This window comes from Gouania willdenowi, chromosome 24 (genome assembly GCF_900634775.1).
Source record: "Gouania willdenowi chromosome 24, fGouWil2.1, whole genome shotgun sequence".
In the NCBI taxonomy this organism is placed as follows: domain Eukaryota; kingdom Metazoa; phylum Chordata; class Actinopteri; order Blenniiformes; family Gobiesocidae; genus Gouania; species Gouania willdenowi.
In genome coordinates, this window is record NC_041066.1 from 17333474 (window position 1) to 17347186 (window position 13713).

General features: G+C 38.9%; 1 protein-coding gene across 2 annotated transcripts; it reads left to right on the forward strand.

Moving 5' to 3' along the window:
- The first annotated feature begins 246 nt into the window (after positions 1-246).
- Positions 247-12466, forward strand: LOC114457410 (WD repeat-containing protein 26). Of its 2 annotated transcripts, none has more exons than XM_028439172.1 (14): positions 247-1007; positions 3102-3201; positions 3843-3899; positions 4253-4389; positions 5360-5457; positions 5561-5717; positions 5898-6036; positions 6844-6990; positions 7363-7482; positions 8202-8347; positions 8525-8603; positions 8705-8834; positions 9929-10123; positions 10277-12466. In XM_028439172.1, exons 1-14 carry the CDS (start codon positions 712-714, stop codon positions 10300-10302), a joined length of 1827 nt encoding a protein of 608 aa, XP_028294973.1. In that variant the 5' UTR covers positions 247-711; the 3' UTR covers positions 10303-12466. The 2 variants fall into 2 exon arrangements, with proteins under 2 accessions (XP_028294973.1, XP_028294974.1); XM_028439173.1 differs by having other exon boundaries at positions 248-1007; positions 6850-6990.
- The last annotated feature ends 1247 nt before the right edge of the window (positions 12467-13713 follow it).

Here is a 13713-nt window from a genome sequence, read left to right on the forward strand (position 1 = left end):
TTTTCTGTTTGTTTTTTTTGATTGTCAATGTTGTGTATTGTGTTTTTAGCCGGTTTTTTTTTAATTATTTTTTATTACCATTAAAAAACAGAACAAAATCGTCACATATTTAAATATTTACTATTAACATATTCAACAAACGTCGTATGGTCGGTTTACATTAAAATATCATCTACTAATGTAGGAAGTGACGTGGCCTACGCGCATGAGTTGAAAAGATCAGGCCCGTGAAAGGATTGGGCACTCACAGACAACACTCCACCTTTGGATAGACTTCTACCCGGAAGCATGGTAGTGTAGGAATTTCCTGTTACGTCACAGCGTCGGGACTCTATAGAGCTGCAGCTGTTTGGAGAGAAACAACAACAAAACGGGATAACTACCAGTACGCTCGAAGCCCCACGAAGAGGCCTCAAGTCTGGAAGTTTAACCTTCATTTCCCACCCGGAGCTCCGTCGGCTTCTAACCACGGCCGCTCTCGGTGAGGAAACTCTGGCCTCCGCTTCCTCCTCCTCCGACTCGGACACCGGCGGAGCGTCGCCGCCCCCGCGGAAGAAGCACCGAGCCTCGGCGGCGGAGGGAGTAGGAGAGCCCGGGGCTTCAGCAGTTGTTACAGGCCTCACCGGAGTTGTCCTGGGACTCACCACACACGCTCAAGCCACTTCAACCATCCACTTCAACCGAACTATCAGCAACAACCTAAGCGGCAACATGCAGGCAAACGGGGCCGGACAGGGGCAGGAATCATCGGAGCTCTCCTGTCTCAACAGCGCACAAAACGGAGAGTCGTCGTCGGCCGGTGGGACTCACTCCAACGGGCTGCTCTCCAGCACAGACAGCGGTAACATTGTCGGTACCAGCAACGGGTCGTCAGTAGCACCCTGTTCGGGGACGTCGACGGCATCGGGCTCCGATGTAGGCTCTCTGAAGAAGAAGAAACGACTATCACAGGCGGAGGAGGATGTTATTCGACTTATAGGGCAACATCTCAATGGACTGGGGCTAAAGTAAGTTTAATCAACGTGTCAGTCGATGAAAAACCATGCACAACATCTAAGGAGCATACCAGACACATTAGTGCGGACATCATGCGTATGTAACTAGGATAAAGCAGCTGGTAAATGCGCTGTTACTGCACTTCATGGACACAAACATGGGGGGATGGGGTAGTTAGTTAGCATGGGAGCTCGGCAGTTGGTAGAGAAGGGGTCCATCTTGCACAATAACAGTTAGCTGGATAAGCTAAAAAGGACTAGCCTGCGCTGAAGTATGCTGTTATTACATTAAACAACAATCACATTATCATCCAACTCATATTTAACTAAAAACTATTTTACGAGCCCAACACCAACAAAGATATATATATGTGTGTGTGTATGCTCGGATTTTAATTGTTGTTTTAGTCTCATTTAATAGCAATTACATCATCGAACGGTAATAGCCTTTAATCACAGGGATGACTGAACTGTGGTGGGCTAAAGGGTTATAATAAAAAATAATAATCGCTGTCATACCACATTAGAGACCTGCTTTAGCTGCTTTATACAGTTCGTAAACCGGATTATCGAGTTTGTAGTGTGCAATTTTGCGTCGTAAGGGCTACTGCGCTAAAAACGGAGACTGCGGAGAAAGCATTAGGCAAACGTCGCCTGGAATATTAGTATATTTGTGTGTTACTTTACACAGACCATCACCCTACAAAATCAGGATTGTCCTTTTGTGACGTTATAACCTGTGCTCTAATAACCTCCTTATCCAAAGCTGTCTGCTTGGAACGACAGTTGAAATGAGAACCCAGTTTAGCAGAGGTAAATCAACCCAGGATGTGTTTTTGTGTCATTCATTAGTTATAGACAGCAGTCAATACTGTGGTCGACATTTGTTACTGAACTGAACAACATCAGATGGTTTCATGGCGGCTCAGAATGCACTGCCTACAAGCTTTTATGATGCAAATCCTGTATTTAAATCTAATTTTACTATAAGAAAAGGGATTTTTTTTTTTTCCCCAGTAGGTGAAATGTATACAGATAAAAGGCTGTCGTTTTATCCTGTCAGGATGCCAATATGTGTTTGTTATGATTGTGGGTTGGAGGAACTCAAGCAATGTGCACAAACAGATAGCAAGTGGGACAAGAGGCTCACTACATAACTGCTGCGCCACTCTATTGATACCTGGGTATGATGTCATCATGCTGAAGTTGTCATCCACACACTCTATCGTTAATCCAATATCACTATCTCACACACATGTTTTAACATGAGTGGGTAAGGCAGGGAAATGTTTGATCATTGGTCTCAATAAACTGGATTTAGGCTACTGGAAACCCCCAACATTCTGTCATTATAATACTGTTTTCTGCAGACATTTTCTCAATACTGTTGTTCTTTATGCCTGGTTTGAAAAATGAATCGATTTTTCTTTGAATGGCCTGATATAGATTCATATGATCCTAAAGTCAATCATTTACTATGTCATTTCTACCATGTATAATGCAGTGCTGTCGGCTTAATATTTAACGTTTGTTACTTTTTACTATTTATACTACAGCGTTAGATCTTTGAGAATCTCTTCCATTTTTAAGTAAAATTATTACTCTGGTTGAAATATCATTAACTAAATTGAAAGATCAATCAAATCGGATACGTGTGAATCGATTCCAAGCTCTATTGCTTTCAGGTTTTTTAGTTTTTTTTAAATCATGATTCCATTTTGTCTTCTTTTTTTGAAATATGTTAAGATTTCATTTATTCAGACAAACTTTTTTCAGTAAATTAACTTTGAAATTTACTGCCAGCTGTCAGTATTCCTCAGAGGCATTTACTGATTGCTTTGATGTGTCCTTATGAGTTATTAAAGAAAGAAAGCATCTACTGATTGTTTTGATGTCCTTACATTAAAGGAATGGTAAAAGTCAAAAGCTTAAATCGCATTCAACTGCAACTGTGAAATCAATCGGTTAAATATTCAACATTATTCAGTCTTGTGCACACGGCATGTTATTTTTTTGCACTATATCACTCGTGTGCATCATTTTAGGTCCTATTCTATGTCTTGTGTCATTATCAGCTGCTCATTCTCTTTTTCTCTGTGTCTGCAGTCAGACGGTGGACCTGCTGATGCAGGAATCAGGCTGCAGGCTGGAACACCCATCAGCCACCAAGTTCCGCAACCATGTCATGGAGGGGGAGTGGGACAAGGTTTGTCTTGGTTAATAGTGATTACATAACCATTGTTATATTTATTCTTTCTTTTTCTCCTTCTTGTGTATTGGACAATGAATATCAAATAGCCATGGATGAGGCAAAAATATAGCACTGTGTTTAACATGGGGGGAAAATAATAAAGGGATACAAACGTTTGTTTTATAAGATTAAATTAGTCATTTTGCTTTTGCTTGTAAGCGTCAAATTAAAGTTAAATGCTTCGTAGTAGATGTATCACATCTGATACAAAATTATCACCTTCATTTTTTATAAGTTGGACATGATTGTTTTATTACACAGACAGTACTAAATATAAATCTAGTTTTTGATTAAAGATAACCTTTATTTGTCCCACAAAGGGGAAATTTGCAGAAATTTGTTAATGGATCATACAATTTTGTGTTCACTATTAAACAGTAGGAAAGGAACCACCAACTTGAGTTAGTGATGATTTTCTGTATTTGTGATAAAATGCATTAAACACTAACTTTTACTTATCACAGTGTTTAAATTACCATATGATCTGCCTTATTGTTCATATTTGTTTTCCTGTGTGTCCATTGAAACTGCTGAGCTCACTCTTTCTCTCTGTCCCACCCCCCACCCCCCATTGCCCACTTTTTGTTTTGTTCCAGGCTGAGAATGATCTCAATGAGTTGAGAGCACTGATGCATTCTCCCAATGCTATTGTGGTAGGCTCCTGTTTCCTAAACCTTTACTTGGCTGAATGTATAACATTGACACAGTTAGAGGTTCCAGAAGGACTCTGCTTTAAAGCAGGTTCTGGGTGTGGGAAGCAGAAACTAAAGGCTCCATATAGGTCAATGTCACATCAGCTCTTAGCTGCACTTATGGAGAATAAACCTAATGATGTTTTTATTGTCTATATTTGTAAATATACTCCATGAAAACCATATCTCCCACTGTGTTTTTGAGATTTTGAGACTCCATTGTTAGAAATTGCATAGATACAGTCTTATCTTTTCTGCCTTTTTGGAAAGGAAATGTTATGTATATATACCACCTTTTCTCTTCTTCCACTAAGCGTATGAAGTTCCTGCTGCTACAGCAGAAGTATCTGGAGTACCTGGAGGATGGCAAAGTCCTGGAAGCTTTGCAGGTTCTCCGAGGAGAGCTCACACCACTCAAGTACAACACAGACCGTATCCACGTGCTCAGCGGGTACTGTCTCCTACCATTCTATGGCAGCTTTGACCAAAACTCGTATAGCTCCAATATCTAGTTGAATCCACCTCTTAGCATTCCAATCTAAGACATTTGATAAAAGAACCAATAATTCCTTTTACACTGTAGAATGAAGTATGAATGGGAAATTAGCAGAAATGTGCTTAAACACTGTTTGGACTTTAGTCTGAGTAAATGTCATCTCAAACAAATAAAGTAGGAATTCTGATGTTTTAATGTTTATATTTACAGTTACTAGGTAATGCAGTGTTTTTCAACCTTTGGAAATACTGATTAGAAATACATTTTTAATTCAATTATTTTTCAAATTAAAACACACAATCTTTAAAAACTATATTCTATTATAAATATCAATGTAGTTATTAATAATAATAAAATGCAGTTAAACAAATATCTGAGCTGACTCAACTTGTCACTAATTCTGGCTACTATGTATTTGTAACACAGTATAACGAACATGATCAAAAGGTAATTTGGTAACACAAAGTTTTATACATAAGGCTGACATTATGCTGTATTATCTGTCATTAGCATGGATATGGTGTCATTAAGCATCGTTCACTAAACTATGACACCTTTGGAGCTATGTTGGCATTTTTTGGGTTGCGTCGAGGGATCTGGTGGGGTTAGGGTTGCTAATAACAGGTGTCATGTCATAATGATGTCAGCCGTATGTAAAAACTTCAAGTAAAGTGTTTCCGGTAATTCTAGAAAAAACCCAGGAAATTCTTGATAACAAAATAGGGTCACGATCCAAAAAAAAAGGTTGGGAACCACTGATCTAATGGTTGTTTCTTTTTTTTTGCACTTACCACATGAAACAGACGATAGCTGAGTGCAGGAACCTAGAATGGATAAACTCATTATTTATTAGACATTTCACTGTGCTTTACCGTATGAGTCATGTGATTTGTGTGTGTGGTGTTGAATCCTTTGTGTCTTGCAGCTATCTCATGTGTAGCCATGCAGAGGACTTGAGAGCCAAGGCAGAGTGGGAGGGTAAAGGTACAGCATCACGCTGTCGGCTGTTGGATAAGTTACAGAGTGAGGAGTTTCTTTCCCTACTTGCATTGCTTGCACATTTGTTGAGTGCTACTTCATATCTACATGCATTGAAAATACTTTCATCCTTGTTGACCTGTTGCAGCCTACCTGCCACCCTCAGTAATGCTCCCCCCTCGAAGACTGCACACTCTTTTGCGGCAAGCAGTGGAGCTGCAGCGAGATCGCTGCCTCTACCACAACACCAAGCTGGACAACAACCTGGACTCAGTCTCTCTTCTCCTCGATCACGTCTGCAGCAGGTTGGCAGGCTGCTACTTTTAGCATCACACTAAATGACCTCTTAACGTTAAATTCCTCTATTTTAGATTGGATCAAACAATGTAGCTTATAATGATGGAACTTTCAACAGATTCTGCACTTGGTAATGAAACTAAAATGAAACTTATATGCTTTTCTGTTTTGTTTTTTTAATTTCCTAGGAAGCAGTTCCCCTGTTACACTCAGCAGATTCTGACAGAACACTGTAATGAGGTGTGGTTCTGTAAATTTTCTAATGATGGCACCAAACTGGCCACTGGCTCCAAAGACACTACTGTCATCATTTGGCAAGTGGACCCTGTGAGTAAAGCGACACTAAAATAAACCATCACGTTTTCTTTTTCTTTTTTTTTTTAACAAAGCTAAATTAAATTGACTAAATTTAGCTGGAAAGCAGTTTTTTTCAACCTTGGGGTCGTGACCCTATGTGGAGTCGCCTGGAATGTCTAGTAATTGTAAAAAAAAAAAAAAAACTGTTTAAATTATATTTTCAAATTTTTTGAATTGTTCTTTCTAACACATCACACACAAATATCAAATGACTGCATTTTATACTTAAACTTTCTCAAATATAAATGTAGTTCAAATAAAATGCAGTATAAAAATATCTGAGGTGGCGCATCTTGTCACTGTTCACTAATCCTGGCTACTGTGTATTTGTAAAACACTTAAATAACATAATCAAAAACTAATTCTGGAAGAAAAAAAAGTCTCTTGGTTCACCGGACATCTGTGATATCAAAATGGGGTCACGGCCCAAAAAGGTTAGGTGTTAATGATTTTAGTCCTGGAATTCTTCAAGTCTTCAGTTCTAATGTTTTTTTCTTCTGGTGACATATTGGAACACTTTACTAAAAAAATAAAAACGTCTTCCTGGGATTTTGATATTGACGTGTTGTATTACATACGCTGGGGTTTGTCACCAACAGTGCTCAGGCTGATTGTGATATTTACACAATGTTCAGTTAATATAAATAGTGCTAATAAAGGTGTGGGAGGCCACAGTGTGCAAATACATCTCATCCTCAATATTATACCAGCAGCAATAACCAAAACATGTTTATAACAGCTGAGATTCTCTTTACCTGTGATGCGTTTTTTTTCTTGGTGAAGGAGAACCATCAGCTAAAGTTACTGCGAACCCTGGAGGGTCACGCATACGGAGTGTCCTACTTAGCCTGGAGCCCCGATGACACCTACCTGATCGCATGTGGGCCTGACGACTGCTCTGAGCTCTGGCTCTGGAATGTTCAGGTAGCATGAGTTTTCTCTTTTGTTAATGTGAATAATAAACATCATTTTATTATTGTTCCTGTTATCTATAAACAACAGTAGTTGCACATAGATCTGAGAACCTAGACATTACATTAGTGGAAAATATAACCATTTCATGAAAGATTTAGTTGAAGAACTCGCTCAAAGCTTACTATAAATGCCCTGTGGTGGGATTTGTGTACACGATGACCTCTGCTCTTTAACTCTCCATCCCCTCCCCTTCCCCCCCTTTTTTCTATTACTCATCCCCTCTCTCTCGCTCTCTCTCTCTTAATGCTGTTTCTTGCCATCTCCCTTCCCCCATTTTTGCTCTTGTTTTTCACCTTCCCTGTCAAACGCATTGCTGACCAGACGGGGGAGCTGCGGACCAAAATGTGTCGGTCCCATGAAGACAGTCTGACCAGTGTGGCCTGGTACCCTGACGGGAAACGTTTTGTCACTGGAGGACAAAGGGGACAGTTTTATCAGTGTGTAAGTGGCTCAGTAATCTCCTTTGAAATAAGTCTATGCCTGTTTTTGCATTATTTGTTAGATAAAAGTCCTTTATCAAAGTAGCAACATGTAGCTTCCTCTTATCAGAGGTTGGCAGCTTCATTATTATAGTACATATGTATTGCTTTAATGTATGTCAATTTATCAATCAACTTTATTTTTCCCCAATAGGGGCAATTCAATGTACAAAGATATGGGGAGCATAAATAACAAAAACACATGTGAGTACATGTATAAAAACATGTAGCAGTGCAATTTGACCCATTGAAAACACAAGGTAACTTTTATGTTGTTGTTTGTTTAAACACACTCTTCAACTTCAAAATAAGGGAACCAGTCCCATTCACAGCTACAGCAACATATTTGACATGATACTTTTAATTTTTAATGTTCTATGAGATCTGATAACACCCAGAAAACCAGAATAAAGGGCTACACTGCTTCAGCGTCAACTATGCTTCAATCTTCCATTAATCAAAAGTTACGAGATTCTATAATAATTGTTAATAATAAAAAATGGGATAATTTATTTCTGTGATTAATGTAGCTGTCGGTGTTTTGTGATTGGTTTAGCCTTTCGTAGCACACATTCAGCAGATTTGCTGTTCATTCAATGTTGTTGATTGTTGGATATTGTTGTTGATATTATTAATGGCTGTGTATGATTAATGTGTCCTGTGCCTTGTGTTTTTTGTCAGGACCTGGATGGAAAGATGTCTGACCCATGGGAGGGCGTGCGAGTGCAGTGCCTGTGGTGCCTGAGTGATGGGGGGACAGTGCTCGCTTCAGACACTCACCAACGAATTCGGGGCTACAATTTTGAGGACCTTACGGACAGAAATATGTACGTGTAAGCATTCCGGGTTCAGCATGGTTGTAAATCAACATTATGGTTAAATGCATGATGGATGACTGTTGATAATACTTTTCCTACCATTTTCATGCCCAAAACCCTCAGTCACAATAGTACATTTTGAAAAGCAGATCTTTATGCAATGTTTTTTAATTTATTACTTTCCAGAGTTCAAGAGGACCATCCTATCATGTCTTTTACTGTTTCAAAGAACGGAAGATTAGCTTTGTTAAATGTAGCAACTCAGGTAAGACTTAATCTCACTGCTTTCTCTAAAATATCATTTTATCCGTGTATCACGTTGATGCTTTGCTAGAGAACATGACTGTGGATCCTTAAACCTACCAGGGAGTGCACCTTTGGGACCTTCAAGACCGGGTGCTGGTGAGAAAGTACCAAGGTGTGACCCAGGGATTCTACACCATCCACTCCTGCTTTGGAGGACACAATGAAGACTTTATTGCCAGTGGCAGCGAAGGTAGACGATGGATGATATCCCCAGTCACATATTTGTGTCATTAACTACTGACTGGTACCTTAGCATGAGCGTGCAGCCTTTTTGTCAATTTCATCTGTGAGTTATATTTATTGTATAGTGTAGGGGTTCCACACTTTTTCAGTAAGCAAGTTACATCCTCAATGGACGAGCAATGACAGGGTTAATTATTAGGGAGGAGGAAACCTACAGTATCTCACACGACAAGATCTCTCGGTCTTTTGCTGACCTGAACAGTCTCTGATTTAGACTGTGTGAATTAAAAAAAAATGTCACGATGATGAGCAAATATTAGCTCTGTGGTTCTAGTTTTAGACTGGCATGAATTGTCAGTCTGGCAATGGCACTTTTATGTTTTTGCACTTTAAAAAGCAAAAGTGTAATTTCATCATGTTCATTTTTAAAATTTGATTTAAAACTTGAAAAGCTCACTGAGAGTTTGAATTCAAATTAATTCTAATGTAATATATAAGAATAATAAATAAATAAAATATGAATTGTATATTAATTTATGTTACGGTTTCATTTATTCAGACAACTGTTCCTCAGAAAATCCACTTTGATATCCTGACATGTTTCGACTGACAACTGCCAGGCTTCATCAGAGGCGTCTGCTGATCTCTTTGATATTTGCTTTGAAGTTTTCCCTGACTTATGCGTAATAATTCCAACAAGATTCTTTTTGTCTCAAAAAGACAAAAATAATCTTGCTGTATATTAATGTATTATTAATCAATTATATTATAATTTAAAAAAATTCCTATGCAAAACATTGATCTTTCAATGCCAATATCATGTATCACATGGTGAACTCAGTGTATTGTCCAACCTCTAATAACGATGTTTGCTTTTATTGACAAAAGTCTGCTAATACACCAGGTAAGAAACAGGATTGGCTCTTAAAGTGACTCGTTTGTAGACGGCACATTTTACAAAGAGCACAGACGCAGTTTCCGCCGGGCGGGGCCAGTATGTTTGTGGTGGAGTGCTCGCTGTATGGGATGACATCTGAACATGTAGTTGTAGCTGTGCATTACTTTGCTTTAATCGACTCTTTGCCCTTTCACTCCTCATAGATCACAAAGTGTACATCTGGCATCGGCGTGGTGAACTTCCCATTGCTGAGCTAACAGGCCACACACGCACCGTTAACTGTGTGAGCTGGAACCCAGCTATCCCAGGCCTCATGGCCTCCGCCTCAGACGATGGCACAGTGAGAGTCTGGGGTCCTGCTCCCCTTGTTGACTCACAAGACGCGGATGGACTCAACGGTAATTAGTTCCTCTAAAGACGCTTGGCAATGATCTTCCTGTTTAATGCCTGAAGTGGTGATAAAAACCTGTTCTCCCAATTTAAATTTTTTGTTGTTTTTTTTAATCAAACCTTGGGGTCTCTTTGTCTGTATTTTTATCTTTTCTCTGTAGAAAGCTGCAGTAACATGGACAGTTGATGGTCGTTAACGGAGCAGATGTCGTCTCCTAATAACAATCCAAGAATCCCACAAAGAAACAAAATTTAAAAGAGGCAAAAAATAATAAATGCTGAAGCCAACGTCAAGCAAGTGCAGTAGTAATCAACACGAAAAGAGAAAGCAGAGCGAGAATATTTATATCCTGTCCGGGGATAAAGCAAATAGTGGAGATCCTGAAGGACAACTACAAGTTTTCATTCAAGCGCCACAACTCAAAGGCCCAGAAGAAAAGGCAGCAGTGCCTGACTGGATAGGATTGGTCATCACATGTGAGCTGGAGTGGTAGTTCTCCTCCACCAACAAACTGACCCTCCATCGCTGTGTGCTCACACGCCTTGTGTTACAACAGATCTCTGCAGTCTCTGAAAGCCCAACTCCAACTATGACCTTGGAACGCATCTATTACCTGTGACGGCCCCCGCAGACCTGCCACTCCCTTCTTGGACTACATCTGTCTGCCTGTTTGTGTCTGAAGTTACCCATTAAATGTCCTCATAGACGTGGGAGGGATTCTGACTTGTGGAGAACAATGCATAGAGATATATAGCAACTTATCTGTATGTATGGGTTTTTTTTCTTCTCTACATCCCCTCTTGCATTAAATTTTTTAAAGATTTTTTTATGTCCCATACAAACTATAAAAGTCATAAATCCCAGGCATAAACCTAGATTTTGCATTTGATCTCATTTAGGAGGTAAATGTTAGCTCGATTAGCACCCAGCAACAAATTTAGTGCTTTGCATTTTGTTTCTCAACCACCATTAGTTAATTTATAATTTAACCTCCAACGTCGGCATAAAATGTTACGTTTCAAACTGAAAAGACCCCCAGCTGGTCACAGTCATGCTAGATAACGCACAATTCCATGACAACGGCAGAGAAATACGCAGGGCGCATATCAACTACCAGCCATTGTAGGTGAAGATATAGAGTCAATTATTACTCAAGCAACATGTTCAACATGTGAAAGAGCTCAAGTGCAACTTAAAGTGCACACAGTGACTGCTGTTCTTTGTTAATGTTTTGTGTGTGTGAGAGGGTAGTTGTGTACGCACACACAGTGTGAATGTCGCATTACTGGGTGCAGGTTTAACTGCGGCATGTTTTTTTTTTTATTTTTTTTTTTTTTTTTTGTACAAATGCTCAACTCACACCAGCAGAAGGTTCTCCACGCCCCAGTCCTAAACCCTAATGGAAAAATTGTAAGAGAGGATTTTAAACTTAACTAAGTTATCCAAAGCCCCAAAGGGACCTCTATCTGTGAAGCAAAGAATATACTTGAGAGCCATTGTAAACGGAAAAAAAAAAAAAATTTTAAATCTGGGGCTATAGTTTTTACATAATGATTTGTTTTTCTCCTTTACAGTGTGGCATTCAAACAGCACTGAGCAATCGGTTGCATAGTCTTGGAGAAAAAGGAAAGGAATGTTAAAGAGAACATGTCTCAAAATGAAAAAAAGCTGTAAAGTTATGTGTTGAAGATAACGATCCGGGGTGAGAAGTAGTGAGGCATCAGAACCACAATGCGAGTGCACATGGGGAGTGTCGTTGCTATTAAACACACAAACTGCCTTCCTGCTCATTCAAGTTGCACACAACTCTTCAGTATGTTTGACGACCTCGCTGCTCTTGCACACACACAAGCATGAGGTTTTGGGCCTTTTGGGGTCCCCATGCTGGGGCTGAAACAGGCTGCATTGGCAGAGACTTCAAACACTTAATATCCGTCTATGCACCCACATGCAGCGACTGATTCTGACGTGGACAAAACTCAGCCTTGCTATTAAAAGGCCTTGCAAGCCTCATCGCGGGGTTAACACTCATAAAGCTTAGACAGAATTTTTTGCATTTACATCCTTTTTTTTGTTTTTGTTTTTTCTTCTTTTGTTTTGCTCTCCAACCACGTTATTCAGTGGTCAGTACGCCATTCAAAAGCTTTCTTCTTCCTTCCCCCTTCAGGGTATGTAATGACTATTTGCCACAGACTGATATACAGTAAAATGTTTAAAAAACCGTGCTTTTTTTTGTCCGTTTTTATTGAGTTTTTGTTACTTTAATGTTTTGTTTTTTTTGTTGACATTATATTGAGTTTGGTTGATCTCTCCCTGTATGATCATATTAAAACATAACCAGACGTTTGGAGTCTTTCTTTTGTTTGAAATCTTTTCACGCCTTCTTTTATCTTCTATTTAGTTTCAAATTCCGTTGCTATTTATTCTGCTAAATATGCACACTAACACTCATGCCATCAGGATTAGGGAGATTCTTGGGAAGTCTGTAACCTACAGTCCAAATCAGGTGTGATTTATCCACCCTTTGCCTTTAAAGATGTTCCTTTATGTGAAAACATACTTGATCAGACTTCTCTGAGTGCCAATATAGATTGGCAGCTGTTTATTTTTATCCATATGAAAGCCAAACCACAGGAGGATAGCAGTAGTGCAATTTTAGGTTGTGTTTGTCATAGTGGGAATATTGGCACAATAAAAGACTTTTCCCCCTGAATTTTCACAACCACATCAAATAGTAATGGATTCATTTCCTTAGAGATGATAAAACTGCATCATTCACCTATTGGTAGTCCATGTGTTAAGCTTACATCCTGGTGTTTGATCTTTTATCTGATTTTACCAGAAGAGTTGTTTTAAATATGCCTCTTTTCTTAGAAGTGGTGATAGGAAGGGTTGAATATATATTAAGGGCTTACTGTATTATCTTTAAACATCGTTGAGCGTGGGTGGTAAGGGGAGATGTGTTTGAGTTTGATGTGTTATTTACTGAAGTGATGTACTGTTTTTGTATTGTGTAGGAAAAGTGGTACGTACAGTTATGCCTATTTTCAATAAAGCGTTCAGGGTTTTGAAAAGAAACTGCCCCCTTTGGGGTTGGATCAGGCACCCAGTGGCCACCCACTAAAACTCATCCCACTGTGTGCAGTTCCAGGTAAAACCTGAATCATGTGTGAAGGCATCTTGTATGTAGTTTTCATCTCTAAATGTCATTTAAAAAAAAAAAAAAAAAAAAAACTGTGTAATGCCACAATCATAGGAGAAGGCTATCTTTGACCTATTAAAAGTTATAACAACAATTGCCAATAAAATCAATTTATTTTAATTAACACTTGTCAGTGGTGCCTTTGAGAAAGGATGTTTGGAAAAGTGGATATGCATATATGATCAAGGATGTGGGTGGGGAGATACCTCTGGTTTTATAAGGACAGTATTTCAATTTTAATGTAAAAAGGAAATGAGGATTTGTTAAAAAAAAGAAAATTTAAATAATACTTCCATAAGTTTATCAACACGGTTTTTCAGCGTACATTTTTCATGTGTTTCTTTTTAAAAGAAGTACCAGAAAAGGGTTTAGAAAATAATTTATATTAAGTGAAT